This window comes from Mauremys reevesii, linkage group 2, assembly GCF_016161935.1.
Source record: "Mauremys reevesii isolate NIE-2019 linkage group 2, ASM1616193v1, whole genome shotgun sequence".
Taxonomy (NCBI): domain Eukaryota; kingdom Metazoa; phylum Chordata; order Testudines; family Geoemydidae; genus Mauremys; species Mauremys reevesii.
Genome location: NC_052624.1, coordinates 8,634,414 through 8,650,311, shown reverse-complemented (window position 1 = coordinate 8,650,311; position 15,898 = coordinate 8,634,414). Strand labels below are relative to the sequence as shown.

At 42.7% G+C, this 15,898-nt stretch overlaps 1 protein-coding gene across 1 annotated transcript in view; it reads right to left on the bottom strand.

Moving 5' to 3' along the window:
- OBSCN (obscurin, cytoskeletal calmodulin and titin-interacting RhoGEF) overlaps positions 1 to 15,898 on the bottom strand; it is a 297,128-nt gene that overhangs the window by 59,262 nt on the left and 221,968 nt on the right. The window contains exons 108-116 of the mRNA XM_039523906.1: positions 14,785 to 14,901; positions 12,902 to 13,066; positions 11,711 to 11,869; positions 9,924 to 10,101; positions 7,632 to 7,745; positions 6,237 to 6,404; positions 5,856 to 5,958; positions 5,213 to 5,342; positions 4,519 to 4,624 (exon numbers count right to left, since the gene is read on the bottom strand). Coding sequence (XP_039379840.1) covers positions 4,519 to 4,624; positions 5,213 to 5,342; positions 5,856 to 5,958; positions 6,237 to 6,404; positions 7,632 to 7,745; positions 9,924 to 10,101; positions 11,711 to 11,869; positions 12,902 to 13,066; positions 14,785 to 14,901 — 1,240 coding nt within the window. The remainder of the gene's footprint in view (positions 1 to 4,518; positions 4,625 to 5,212; positions 5,343 to 5,855; positions 5,959 to 6,236; positions 6,405 to 7,631; positions 7,746 to 9,923; positions 10,102 to 11,710; positions 11,870 to 12,901; positions 13,067 to 14,784; positions 14,902 to 15,898) is intronic.

Genomic DNA, 15,898 nt, shown 5'->3' with positions numbered 1-15,898 from the left:
CACAAACAATAACATTGCCACCAATACGCAGAATCATAAGGATGGAAAGAGATGGCTCTCATCAAGTCTGTCTGTCCTTCTGTTCTTTGCCAGGGGAGCCTGGCTTCCCAGCAGATATATCCAGATAGATTACTGGATGTTATATAACCAGTAGTTCTTTCCTCAGTTATATGTAGTAGGCCAAATTCATCTTTGGTGCAACTCCATCGAATGCAATGAAGATATTACAGGGATGACTTTGGCTCATTTTAACATGTTGCTCCAGAAGGCCCTGACTCATCTTTCACTGACTAACTGGAGTTGGATTGGGACCTTATTTCTGTCAACAATGCTGGTTTGAACTCAATAACCACTAGTCACAACCAGTATCTCTCCAGTTTAAACAACACATTGTTTTATTTCATGGTACTTGTGGTGCTCCCAGGCAATTGCCGTGTTAGATTTCTTCAATCAACGCCACCAAAAAAAAAGTATTTTATATGAACTATACAAATGTATGATATAAAAACATGAGTAATTCACAGGTGAATTTAAATGCTTACAATGCTATAAACTAAACAACACTTTTAGTGCAGTTTTGCAATTCTTACTTTTTATTATAACATTTTCCTCTAATTTGCTTTAAATGTTAATAAATTGCAGTTTAACCTCCTACAAGGTAAATGCACCAAGATATGCCACTCTGGTGGTGTTTTGTACATTTTTATCAGCATTCTGGGTTCAACACATTCACTCCCTGAGTAGGGCATATTATGGAAACAGCACCCCTCCAGCCGATTAAGTTATGATATCGATAATCCCAATAAAGTTCTCCCCCGCAGTCCTCAATGATTTGATCACCATAATACAAGGCCACAAAGGAAGTGAGCATAAAGCAGAGGAAAATAATTACGTGAGTATGTATGAGATTACCTGGGTTTCTATAAGGATTCAGAAGCTTAGGGGAAATAATGAATAAATTCCAACTTTTCTAGGTCATTAGAAACATATAATGATTCCAAACAGGCTAAATAAATGATAGGCCTGGACATTAATCTGGGTAGCCTATGGTTTCTGACTCCCAACATTAACACTAGCTTCAAGGCAAACGGCATTGTCGAGAGTACGCTTTCTCCCAGTCATGCCCTGCATTGAAATCCTGAGTGCTGGCAATACTCAAATGCCAGTGATGTGAAAAAGTGCTTACTTACCTGTGACTCTTGTTCGTCGAGATGTGTTGGGCACATATACATTCCTTTATAGCTGTATGTGAGTCCAATGTACTCAAGCCAGAGACTTTTGCCAGCAGTACCACTAAGCAATGCAAGTGGCCCTACTCTTGTGTGATCAGAGCAGAGAGCACAGGCGTACAGCTATCATCTCTCTCTCCATTACTTTGCACTGCCATGTATCTAACTCCTGAAGTAGCGGGGAAGGTCATGGATGTATATGTGCACAACACATCTCGAAGAACAACAGTTACTGTACAGGTAAGGAACCATTTTTTCTCCCCAAGTGATTGTGCATGTATACATTGCCCGGGAGGTCACTCACCAGCAGTTTTCCTACAGATGGTGGGACTGCAGATTACTTGAAAAGAGACTGCAACGCCAAGTTGCCGATGCTGGCGTCCTCTCGGGAAGCCTGTGTAATAGCATGGTGTCTGGGGAAGGTACCCATGATCATGTTGCTGCTTTGCACGTCCTATATAGGAATATTGCTTTAAAAGGCTGATGAAATGGAATGAGCCCCAGTGGAGTGTAGTTATCCTTCATGGAATGGAGACCGTAGCAAGATCAAAGCAAAGATTGATGCAGTCAGAAATCCAATGTGAGATACACTGAGCTGCAACTGATTCTCCCTTGAGTCTTTCACCACAGGCTACAAAGATTCTGGGGCAGGATCTGAAAGATTTGTATGGTCTATGTAAAATGCCAAAACCCTACAAACATCTAAGGTGTGAAGCTTTTCACCAGCCTTGAAAGTATGAGGTTTCAGGAAGAATATTGGGAAATGAATAATCTGATTAAAGTAGAAGGTTGATACCACCTTTGGCATAAACATAGGGTGCAGCCTAAGGGAAACTTTATCTTTGCAGAAAACTGTGAGAGGAGGGTCAGCTAAGAGTGCTAGAAGTACTGAGACTCTCCTAGTAAGAGGTAATTGCTAACAAGAATGCTGTTTTCACTGATAATAGTGACAGGGATGATGTTGCCAGAGGTTCAAAGGGGGGACCCATTAAATGGGTCAGAACTAGATTCAGATCCCACAAAGGTACCAGATCGGACATGAGAAGGTGCACATTAACAACACCCTTTAGAAATCTGGAACCAAGAGATGCAAAAAGATAGAAAAGTCATCCGCTACAAAGTGTACTGCACAGACAGACGCCAGATGGACTCTCGATGAACTGAGAGGCCAGAAAAATTTAGATGTAGTAGGTAGTCCAGTATGTGTCTAACCACAGTGAGATTTGGGGATAAATGGTGAGATTCTGCCCAGATCAAAAACCTTTTCCATTTCACTGCATAGGTCACTCAGGTGGAATCCATTTTGTGGCTTACCAAGATCGCGGGGACATCTCAGGAGCATAATCTCTCATGATTACTTGACCAGAGATCATCCATGCGGCGAGGCGGAGAGATTGCCAGTTGGGATGCAGAGACATTGGTTTTGAGACAGGAGATTGTCAACAAGGGGTAAAGTTATGAGTGACCGAATGGAGAGTCGGTGTAGGTACATGAACCAGTACTATCTTGGCCAGGCCGGCGCTACAAAGATTATGGTTGTCTTGTCTCTTTTTAGTTTCCTGATCACCCTCAAAATGAGAAGGACCGGAGGCAATGCATACAGCAGATGGCTTGACCAGGGAAGAAGGAAGGCATCCATGATAGAGCCCAGGCTGTGGCCTGCTCTGAGGTAGAACTTCCTGCACTTGTTGTTCAGGCTGGTCTGTTACTGAATATTCCAGACAGAGATGCCTCGTTAGCTGGGGCTGGGTTTGTAAGAAAAGGTTCCTGACTAACTGTGGCTATGAGGGAGACAAGATTTTCAGGGGCTGCTCATTTCTCTGGCCACGAGCAGTGTGTCGTCCTCAAGAAACGGTAGGCTCCAGGAGGATGACTCCAGATGGCGAGTTTCTTGCCTTCCTCCCATGTTTTTCTCTCTCTTCTCTAGTGCTCTTCTGTAACAAGGATTACAGCCCTGCAAACAGGGTGCTGGAACAATTTTTATAGTGGGGGTACCGAGAGCCATTGAACCAAATTGTAAACCCTGTATATAATGGAAACCACTTCAAGTTGCCAGGGGGTGCGGCAGCACCCCCAGTACTCCTAGTTCCAGCTTTTATGCCTGCATATGGCACATTGTTTGAATCCTGGGGATTTCTCCATACTAAAACCCCAAATGAAAGAACTAACTATCTAATAAACTAAACTATACTAAACTGTCTTAAGCCTAAACTATCATTAGAACCATATACATTTAGAGAAATCTCTTTCTAGAAATCGGCTAACTGAAGCTAAAGAGCCACAGGGAACTCCCAACTCTCGCCACAGAAGGAACTCGGAGGGAGGCAGCGGCCATGCCCCTTTTATGCTGTCAGCTCTGAGCATGAGGGAAGCAGGGGGCATGCGCCCTCTGGTGGTACTGCTGGCAAAAGTCTCCAACTTGAGTGCACCGGATGCACAGACAGCTACGGTGGAATGTATCTATGCACAATCACTGGAAGGAGAAAATAAGTTCCATAGCTGTTTGCAAACCTCTGACATTCAGTGCTGCCTAAGCACAGTTATGAAGGGTGTAGTTTGTATTCTTTATATATTTCTGGTAGAAATAATTCAAAGAACAAGATAACTTAGGGCAGCAGCCCTCTTAAGAAATGAAGAGAAAGACCTCTCCACTGGAGTTCTTACCAACTTAAGTTAAATAAACAAACCAAAAACACTCCTAAAAAAGGAATGGATTCCATGAACATGTGATGTTTAATATCAATGTATCACTTGCTAACAGGTAAATTAATACCTATTCGCACGTGCTTGGAAACCCAGCTGATCCATCAGATGTATTTCTTTGGTAATTCCACATATTCTCATGTGTCATTTTAGGAGGCCAGTGTATTTCTGCTGAGGTTTAGTTACTGAGCTCTGTCTTTCCTCAGTGTAGCTCATATCACATTCTGCCTCTAGATTGAAACACCACTATTGCTAGTTCAAATGGAAAGAATCAAAAAATCACCAGAATCAGTGGCAGCAAAATAAACCCCTGGCTTGCTCCTCCTTTGCCATTTAATGTATTCCATAAACGTTATATAATAAGATAATTCATTGATTTCATCAGTTTGGAAATCAACTAAGTACGTGATGGGTATACATGATCTGCAGTATACGCATACACACATACACGGACATACAGACACATGTACGCTGACAATCAACATGAATAAGACTGTATGATAAGATGGCAAATATATTCAACCCTCAAGAAGATGACTTTAGGGTAATTCAATGGTATACTCACAGAGCTGGCAAAGGGTCATACCTTCTATAGTAATGGCTTGGTCTCCTCTCTTCTCCTGGGCCAGTAATGCTGCACTCTGCTGGCAAAGATCCGCTTCACTCCTGGCTGTGCCTAATCTGTTCATCAGCTAACAAGAATCAAGCAATATCCGTAAAATGTAGGATACTTTTATACAGTCAATCCCCACTTTACCCTGCTGCAGCCAAGGCCATATGTGCAATACAGGACTGAATAAATGGCTCAACTCCAAGGGGCAAGATTCAAGTAACTTCAACAGAAGTTAGCTGAATCCAGCCATAGAAGAATCTGGCCCTTGGGAAATATATTCATGAAGCAGATCCCTTGAGTGTGCACATCTCAAATCAGTGCAATTTATGTTACTACTTTACTACTAAGGATTTACTACTGACTTAGTACAAAAAATGAAGGGCAATTTCTTTTTTCAAGTAGTTGAAATTGAGTAGTTGATTTGGAATCTAAACTCAGCTCTGTCTCTGCTTTCCAAACTGCCTCATTTTGCTATTATTTGATGAACCAAAATCTCAGATCAGCGTATCCCCAAACAGTTGGGCCCATCCCTCCTTTATTTTGAGCTTCTTGGTACGTTGCATGTAACTCTTCAGATACAATAACACTCAAAATCTGTCCCCAGAGAGAAGAAATTCTTAAATTATGATGAGCCAAACAGCAGCAGTTGAAATCTGTTTGAACTTACTTCACATTCATAGTGTCCTATGTCCTCCTTAGAAGCATTTTTGATCACCAAGACTACCACACCGCTCCGTGGCTCACTGAAAGTCTGGTATTTATCGATGTCTGTCAGCAGGGCACCATCTTTATACCACCTGTGCATGGAAAATAGCGAGTCTAAGGCAAAATGTGACATTTCAATGAGTCACTCGCCCATCAACCCAGTGGGCAGAGCAACGCACTCCCAGGTGGGAGATACAAGTTTAGGTCTCAGCTGGGCCTCACACTTTCTGCATTTTTCAGGGGTGTGAATCACTGTGGCGGGAGCACACTCATCCCCTGTGGAAAAACAGAGTCTTACTCATGAAACGCGTCAAGCCAATGCATAGAGCAGCACTGCCAGTCTTCAGAGGATGCTGTCCTGAGCTTTCCACTGCTAGAGAGAATGTCATGATGGACTGCCCAGAACTTGGTTGGTGAAGTGAATGCATGCTGGGTGAGGACAGTTAAAGGAACCCCAAAATATACATCAGCACATTACATCTAATAGAGTCCCATATCAATTGTTATTTGCAGGTTTTTCCCTCTCACACAATTGCTACAATAAATTGCATGAGGAAACCACCCAAATATTTGGCTTCTGTCAAGAAATAACTTCAAGAACTGACCTGATCTGAGGATAAGGTGCTCCTTCAATGATGCAGGTAAACTGAGCATCTTCATCTTCAACATAATAAGCATTTCTAACCTTGTTCACAAACCTCGGCGGCACTAGAAAATAAGAATAAACTTAAGAAACACGACAGCAGTCAAAACATACACAGGTCTGTGGCTTGACTGGATCACTCCCATTGGTAGCAGAGTGCAACCAACAAAGAGATTTGACTTTCTGATTCACTATTCCTAAGCTTCAGAGGGAGCTTCAAAGAGGACACGCCAGGAATGTAATGCAGAACTGCCTGCGTGTTTTAATGCACATACCTAGTATATTACACAGCAGGGAAGTGGTGACTAGTACTTTACAACAATGTATCTGTATAGGACTTTACCTTGAACAAGGATCTTTCCGAGTGTACTGGCATTACCAGCCGGACTGGTGGCAAAGCACATGTACTGTCCTGAGTCAATACCCGTCAGAGTGTCCAGGATCAATGTGCAGGAACCATCAGGATCTTCTATTATAATGTGATGGGGATCCATCTCCACTGGTTTGCCATCTTAAAAATAAAAGAAAGAAAAATCCCTCATTAAACGCAGCATCAGTTTAGTACCAGTTTACATCCTCTGTTTGGGAAATGCACCCTTTTCTTCCACCTTGGACCCTGGCTATCTCCAGGATTGGGAAAAGGATGGAGGTAGGGGCTTAGAGCTGTATTTGCCTCTCTAAAAACAGCTGCACATTGCATAAGGTCAGAGTAGCTGAAGAATGAGCTCTTCATGTTCCTTCTCTGCAATGCACCCTGGGAACACAGCCAGGGAGACACTGTCTCCACCGTGAGCGAAATCCTGATCTCAATGGGCACTGCAGGTGCTCATCACCTGCCATGCTTTGTCCTCATGTAAACACGAAAACTCTCCCAAAGTCTGTCCTGTGTGGTGAGGGATCCATTGATTATGGTGTGTTGTAAAAGGAAAAGACTTAAATGCACTGAGAGGCACGTGAAACAGCTTTGTATTGGGTGTGAACTTTCAGCAAAGATGTTTTCACTGCAAGTAAAAACTGTAATTATAATAAAAACAATATCAATACTCACACCTTCTTGTCAACTGTTTCAAATGGGCCGCCCTTCATTACATTTGCCTCGTTAGCACTACAAAAGTGATTTTTCCTCCCTTGGTATTCACCCCTTCCTGTCAGCTGTTGAGAATAGCCCACTTCCACCTTAATTGAACTGGCTCGTTAGCACTGACCCCCCCACTTGGTATGGCAACTCCCATCTTTTCATGTGCTGTGTATTTATACCCGCCTTTGTATTTTCCATTCCATGCATCTGATGAAGTGGGTTCTAGCCCACGAAAGCTTATGCCCAAATAAATTTGTTAGTCTCTAAGGTGCCACAAGGACTCCTCGTTGTTTTTGCTGATACAGACTAACATGGCTGCCCCTCTGAAACCTGTAATTATAATGTTGCTAGGAAAGGTAATAATTGGAGATATACCAATCTCCTAGAACTGGAAGGGACCTTGAAAGGTCATTGAGTCCAGCCCCCTGCCCTTCCTTCACTACCAATTTTTTTGCCCCCTCCCAGAGTGGCCTCCTCTCTCCAAGGACAACACTCACAACCTTGGGTTTAGCAGGCCAATGCTCAAACCACTGAGCTATCCCTCCCCCTAAAAACATGTGATCAGTTAAATGATCAGCTACCAAGAAGCTGGTATGGAGCAGTGTGAGTGCCGTGTAAACTAGGAGTGTGTATCTCATGACAACACGATGCTGACTATACCTTTATACCAAGCGACTACTGGCTTAGGAGCGCCTGTTACTTTGCAAGCCAATTTGACAGTTTCGCCCAGCTCAGCTGTACAGTCAGCCAGTTCTTCCTCAAAATACGGAGGAACTGAAAGAAAAGAGATTTATTAGGCATTTTTAGTGGTTCTGTCTGAAGAATGACTAATGCAGTGAAGAAAAAGGACACGCAGGACAGCCGATTTTTGCAAACCTTGAAGTTTCAACATGGGATACCTGAAATGGAGAGTTCATTAACCAACAGGTTCTAATGACTTCATGGCGTTACAAATTGTTTGGGGATAAATAGAGATCACTGTGTGTTGGCTAGTGATTTTAGACCTGGGGGAACAGGAATGCTGAGTTTTATCCCTCGTTCTGCCTCACTCTATAGCCTTGGCAGTTCCTTAGGCCAAGATTTTTCAAAACTGACTAGTGGTTCTGGGCACTTCCATTTTTGGCTGCCCAATGTGAGACACCTTAAAGGATCCTGGTTTTCAGAAAATGCTGAGCACCCAAAATATATTCCTGCTTCTTTCCCCACTAGTTTATTCTGCACTGAGTACTGTTCAAACACTTTATGTTTTGACTTTTATGTATATCAAGAAGTCGTATAAAAATAATTTGGAAGTCTCACTTTATACGAACAGGTTATTAGTAAAAGTTAAAATACCCAGCCTTGTTTTCTGTGCAAATGTAGTAGAAATAGAAGCCAAATTTTCTTAGGCTCCATCTGTAATATATGCAAGTGTAGGTGCACATTCAGTAGCTTACTAAATATGCTATAAACCCATTGCATGCAATTACGCATAGTTTGTGAATGCAATCTGGACACTTGGGATCTCATTCAAAGCCCACTGAAATCAAAGGGAGTGTTTCCATTGACATCAATAGGCCTTGGATCAGGTTCTGATTCGGCTCCCATTGTCATCATTATCAAAATACCCACAGATTTGATTGGTGCATGTTTGGGTCCTTTTCACCAAACTTTGTTCTCGGTTAACTGCCTATAACCCATTTGAAATCAACAGCAGGGGCTGGTTGGGATCAGGTGTCCCAGATATATTTCTATTGCTAACTTTCAGTCTTTGTTATAGAGGTTTTAGCAGCTGTATTCCCCCACCAAATTATTTATTACATCTGGTTATTATGGGCAAGGACTGAACTGAAACCCTTAAACTTACGGTATGTCTACACTAAAAAAATAAGTCTGAGGTCTCATATTAGGTCGACTTACAGCCTACAGACTTACTGTTCTATGATTAGGTGCCAGCTAATCCCCCATTGCCAATGCAGAGTTGTTGCCTAGAACACACTGGGCCTGCTTCTCATTTACACCAAAAGAGCATTAAAGTGAGTGTAAATGTAATTTACACCCCGTTGAAGGCTCCTTTACACTACCTGAGCAGTGCAAAGTGGCCTATGTGTAAATGAGAATTCGGCCCACTATGGAGTGCTTGTGCTATCTACCTAATGGTATACAGCAAACAGGCAGCTTAAAGTCTGACATCTGTGAATTATTATGTTCAAACTACCCTCCTTGGGTCAGTGATGTGCATCCTCACCAGGAGCCCGTCCACCAACCTAAGAGGGGCAGAGTGGGGAGCTGAGAGCCTGGACTCTCAGCTCTGCTGGCAGCTCCCTGCTGGGAGCCTGGCAGCCCCCCACAGGCTCCTGGAGAGCTGTCCCCCACCCCTCTGCTCCCTGTTCCCAGTGGGGACCTGGGAGTGGAGAAGGGGAGAAGGGTCCAGCCGTCCTGGCTTCTCACCCACCCCTCTCCCCCTGCTCCCAGCCAGGAGCAGGGCAGCTATATCAATGTCACGGCGCAGGGAGCCCTGACATTGACAAGGCTGCGTGGCTCCCAGCTGGAGTGGAGTCCAGCTGCCCAAGAGAGCTGGGGGCAGCGGGGCCCTAGTTGCCCGGCTTTCTTGTGAATTTCACAGGTCCTGCCGTGAAATTGACACACAGCCGATGTCAGGGACATTGTCTACACAGACACGGTGTCGCCCTAACTACACCAACCTAAGACTTGTACCCCTCATGGAGGTGGAGTTATGATGCCGGTGTAGCACGGCACTTGCATCGGTGGGAGGAAGGCTGTCGTGCAGACCCTGACATATTTAGACCAGCCTGTAGTTAAGCTTCAGAGGTGTAACGCGGGCCGTGATGGCTCTCTCCTTCCTGCAGAACTAATCTTAGCAGCAAAGCCATTCGTCACTTGCACTTCTGAACTGGAGAGACATCAATTAGTTTTAGCAGAGGTTCAATCAATCTTCCTGACTATACTCACTCCACACAGGCAGGCTGATACGTTGCTGTATACCACAGATTTCCTTCACCCAGGAGTTCTTGATGATGACCGTACGAGCTTGAAGTAGGTACTTGCGGACAGAGTCTTCTCGCTCATGCCAGATCTCAAATGCCCGGTCATCTCCTTCCACCAGGTCATTCACATCTATGTGGGATAGCTGGGTGACAGGGAGGACAGTAAGAAAGTCAATGAAATGTCTTCAGTCACATGACAGAAATTAGACATGAGTCTGAACCAAAACCCTGGCTCCCAAGAAAGCCCCAACATTTAGGAAAGTTCAGGTCTAGATCTAATCTTTCTGAGTCAGAACCACCTCCATAAAGATGTAAGTGGGGTAAATTTTATTAGGTGCCAGCTAATCCCCCATTGCCAATGCAGAGTTGTTGCCTAGAACACACTGGGCCTGCTTCTCATTTACACCAAAAGGGCATTAAAGTGAGTGTAAATGTAATCTACACCCGTTGAAGGCCCCTTTACACTGCCTGAGCAGTGCAAAGTGGCCTATGTGTAAACGAGAATTCAGCCCACTATGTAGTGCTTGTGCTATCTACCTAATGGTATATAGCAAACAGGCAGCTCGAAGTCTGACACCTGTGAATTATTATCTCCAGGAAAAATAATTACTTAATGTTAAAAGAATATTCCACATGATCTACAAGCCAGCATCAACAGAAAAGCAATGCTGAGATCTTAATGATAGAGGACGATACATTGTGAGAAACAACACAGGCAGTAGCAACATGAAGAGAAACTGCACAGCAGGTACTATACAGAGAGCAAAACAATCCAGTTGGAAAACACAGACTGTGCATGTGATTGTCAAATAAGAATGAGACGGGGATTTTCAAAGGGGTCTGGGGGGGGGTTAGACCACCCAACACCCATTGACTTTTAGTAGGAGTTGAGCATCTAAATCTGAAAATCCAATCTGAATTTCTTATAATTATACACACAATTAACTTGTGGAATTTATTGCCATGGGATGTTGTGATGGACAAAAGTATAACTGAGTTCAAAAAATAACTAAATACATTCACGGAGAATAAGTCCACCAATGGCTATTAGCCAGGATGGTCAGGGATACAATCCCATGCTCAAGGTGATCCTCAGCCTCTGACTGGTAAAAGCCAGGAGTGGAAGACAGGAGCGGATCCCTCCAGAATTTCCCTGTTCTGTAAACTCTCTCTGGAGATCTGGTACTGGCTACTGTCAGAGACAGGATACTGAGCTATGTGGACCATTGGTCTGACCCAGCATGGCAGCTCTTATGTTCTTATGTGATATTCTTATACTATGGGGACAAATGACTTAAAATGGGCCTGCCCAATTCTTTTGTTGGCAGAGGGCAATTATTGGAAATACAGCATTAGACTGAAATGGAAACTATTTCGATTTACTGACTTGAAACCACCTCGGTCCAAATTCACCACCTGGCTAATTTCATTGGCTTCAGTGGGCTTCCTGCTGGGGTGAACATAACTTCTTATATGGATCCTCACTAATGCACAGTGAAATTCTGTTCTTTTGCTGTCTGGTGGTTTATGACGTATATTCTACCTGACTCGGAGAGCTAATATATGTATTTCAGTAGATGATGCAGGTTCTATCTGTTGTAGGGAATTTTGGAAACGAAAGAACCATTTGAAAGGATTAGTGAAATGTCATGTTTTCTGATGACCAGCAGCTGCATATCAAGAGAGAGAAGTAGGCTGGGGAAAAAAAAAAAAGCAATTGTACTGGTGGGGAGGTAAAAGTAAAGGTTAGACCTTCATCATGTTCTTGAAGATGTAGCTGTAGGTGTCTGTCTTGGTGTCTCGCTTGGGTTTGCAGATCAGGATATAATTCTTAAAGAGGAAGACATGTCGGTTGTGACCTTTCCATGCAATTCTGGCTCCCGGAGCTCCTTCCCACACTATGAAGTGACCCTGGAAAAGAAAGCAGGACATACTAAGTAGAAATGATTGCTGAACTACTTTCACGGCGTCTCTCTACTGAACAGCAACTGTTCTGAGTTCCATCCTCCATCCCATCCACCTTAGCTTTTATTGCAACACAGCAGATGATTGTCACCGTTATATGTGATGCATTCTGAATGACTCTACTCCTAATCTGCGTACACAGTTTTAGTCCCAACATTATCTTTTAAATTACTCCTTTGCCTACAGATAAATACAGGACATAAGTCTCCAGGATTGCCAGCCAGGCATCTTTCACCAGGGCTAAAGCTACTAAAAAAATGAAATATAATTTCAAATTATGTCCCGTGTGGTAGCTTGAAATCCATCCATCCATTTCTAAAGAGGCAGGTAGAGAGGCAGAAAGATCTTCTGAAGTTATATGAATTGTGAGGGCTAAGATATCGAGAAACAAACCTCATGATTTCATATAGAGCACATACAATGTTACCCATGTTGACTTGAATGGATATGCATTTTAAAACCGAGCTTTAAAAACAAAAGTCTATTTTTTGGGGAAACATATGCAATGAAAACATAAGGCCAAATTCTAGTTCCATAGGTGTAATTGGAAAAGTCTCATCAACTTCAACAAGAACGGGATTTGGTCCATATATTTTTGACAACACATACTGTGCACACCTTAATCAGCACATGAGTGCATGGAATGGGCCAGTAAACATGCCCCAAACAGGACTTTCTGCTGTATGGAAGGTGAGTTGTGAAGACAAACACCTATATTACCCCTGGGGAAGGAGGTAACTTTCTATGCTCAGAGGCTCCCAAACTTAGTCAATCCAGAAGGTCCATCTCTGTCACGTTCAATTTATTACATGCACCAATACAGAATTAATGATAATCACTTTGGTGGGTGTTCAGCTGATTTTCTGTTTCAAATGTTAATTTGTATAGAAGCCACTAAAGAATATGGACCACTTAAGGCCTATCAAAGGCAGGAAGAGCATTAAGCACGGATTGTCCTCATTCAGAGTTTCCAATTACCTGTCGGATGGGTTCTCCTAGAATTTCCAGGGTCCCTGGATAGTTCTCAATGAGCGAGATATGGAGGTTGTTTTCTGCACGCTGGGTGAGCGCGGACACAATGGCATAAGCTTGCTCTAGCAGCGCACAGTTTTGGCTGTTTCTTGCTTTATTTCGGATTAATTCCTACAAGTGAACAAAGCAGCTGTTACTGGACATTTCCAAGAGTTTGCATTCTACTGGTATCCTCATGCAGTCCAGACATCACTCTGTGGGAGTCTGTAATCCAGCTCTCCATTTCAGCCACCGTTGCCCCACTTTTTCACCACTCTTTCACTAACCACGACACACTGCCCTTCAAACAGTTATTACTGAGTGGAGACAAGGCCGAAGTGAAACCCACAAGTAGGATACTTGTCTGGCTGATTGAAAACTGAACGGTGAAGAGATCCACATACTTATCAGTGTATTTCTAATGTAATTATCACAACGATATCAAGGCACCACAATGAGTCAAACAGTCAAGGGATGGTGCTAAAACACAACCGTCAATGCAGTGAAAGTAAGAAGGGAAGGATATGCAGCAAATTGCTGCCAACGTCAACCTACACTTTTCTGCCAAAATGAATGTAAATATTACATTTGTTCTTCTCTTTCATTTTCAGGTAGTGTTCGTACAGGGGCTCCGAACAAGCATCAAGAGAACCTTCAAAAATGTAAGTGTGCAGAGCCAGACAAGTGTGCATAATTCAGAAGCTTGTTTGAACCTTCTCCAAACTATTTAAATCTCTTACATTTGGAAAATCTGTATTTGTAAAAAAATTAGCAATTTTGGGGGGCTCCTGATATTATTTCCTTCTACTTGGATTGAAAATATCACAAGCAGGAGTATTTTGACACTCTGCTTCTGGTCCTGGTTGGAACATGGAAGCATAGAAGGAGCACAAATATAGAATCATGGAATCTTAGAAATGTAGGGCTGGAAGGGACCTAAGGAGATCATCTAGTTCCTCCCCCCAGGTTGAGGCAGGACCAAGCAAATCTAAATGATCCATCACAGGTGTTTGCCAAATATGTTCTTAAAAACCTCCAACGACAGAGATAACCTCCACAACCTGGCATAACCTATTCCAGAGATTAGCTATCCTTATATTTAGAAAGTTTTCCCTTGCTTCAGATTAAGCCCATTACCTCTCGTCCTGTCTTCACCATCCTCTTTAGAACAGTCCTTAACATATTTGACGTCTGCTATCAGGTCCCCTTTCAATCTGCTTTTCTTAAGACTAAACATGCCCAGTTTTATGTAGTATATAATAAACATTACAATAAATATTATGTATGTGTATGTATACATGTATATAAATAATAATTAAATCTTCAGATAGTGAAATGTTTCAGAACCTTCAGAAATTATTTGCTTTGGGCTCAGCTCTTGAAACAGCAAAGATTTGCAGTAGGTGGGAAGGTAGCTTTTACATTATTTGCCTCGTCTTACCTTGAATTCCACCTGAAAAAGCGGGGAGGGAAGTTGCCTCTGTTGACAAGTCAATGACATGTGCATTGAAAACGAGTTGCTTTTATAACAGATATGTTGCCACACATGTGGCAAATTTACATTCTTCATGGATGTAACCATTTTCAGAGTATTCAGCTAAAGCTGGGTAAACCATGTGGTGTTTGAGACTTTGTGAACCTCTCAAACGATTTAAGTTTACAAAACTATTCAAAGTGCACAAACCTTGACCTTGATTCTGATCTCCCTTGCTCAAAAACAATTCCAATGGAGTTATACTGGTGTGAAGCTAGTGTAACTGATCAGGTCCATTCTCTCCAAAGGCTCTCCAAAATGGAAGGCAAACCCACCATATTAGGAGTGGTAAGAATATAGATTGGAAGCTCCTTACCTTGATTATAATTTGATACTGCTGGATCCTGTTTATGGGTCTCTCTAAATAGTGCTGCAGTGGAGGTATAGGTGGCTGAGAAGGATCCTCACTGGCTAATATTTCTTCTGTATACCTCTGGCGGGAAATATATAACCATAAAGAATGTGATGCAAAAAATGCCCCAAAATGACAAGATCACACAACATTGACCTATATACCTTAGTCTTCCCAGCAAGTAAGTCTGAGCATAATCAGAAAGAGTAAATCCCACAATCCTTTATCCCCTCCAAAACTGTGCAGCCTCATCACTCTATCACTTTGCTTTCTTGTTGCATCCCTTCCCTGTTGGTTGTCTACTTGGTAAGCTGCTTGGGGGCAGTGACTTTGTCTTCTTACACCCAGCACACTGTTGATGCTATAATTAATAATAAAATGCAACATGCTGCTTAGAAAATTGCACAATATGATGAGAAGGAGCAGCAGTTTTTCCTCTAACTGTAGATATCTGGTTAACATTGTATCCTTGAGTTCACATACAGGGTATGTCTTACGGGCACCATAGCTCTCATCAGATTCTGTTAATTATTAGTGCAAAGTCTGTGTATTGATCAAGACTCCCTGTACTGGCTGGCCTCAGACAGAAACAGACTGATCATTACTAAGATCTAAAGGAGCTTGTGCGTTTTCAAATGAAAGGTCCTAGGTTTGATCCTCCTTAACAATATGCCGGTATGTGGCTATGGCTCCTTACAGTAATATCACTCTGAATTTTGCTGCCACTAATGAGAGCTTCATCCCACTGTGAAGATTGCTAAACCCTGTTTTGTAATAATTTCCTACCTAGCTAATAATCCTATTATAATATTATATATGCAACTCCAAATGACAGGTTTCAGAGTAGCAGCCGTGTTAGTCTGTATCCGCAAAAAGAACAGGAGTCCTTGTGGCACCTTAGAGACTAACAAAGTTATTTGTGCATAAGTTTTCATGGGCTACAGCCCACTTAGAATCATAGAATCATAGAATTTGAGATCAGAAGGGACCATTATGATCATCTAGTCTGACCTCCTGCAAGATGCAGGCCACATCAGGGCCACTGCCAATCTACCCTGGAGGAAAATTCCTTCCCGAC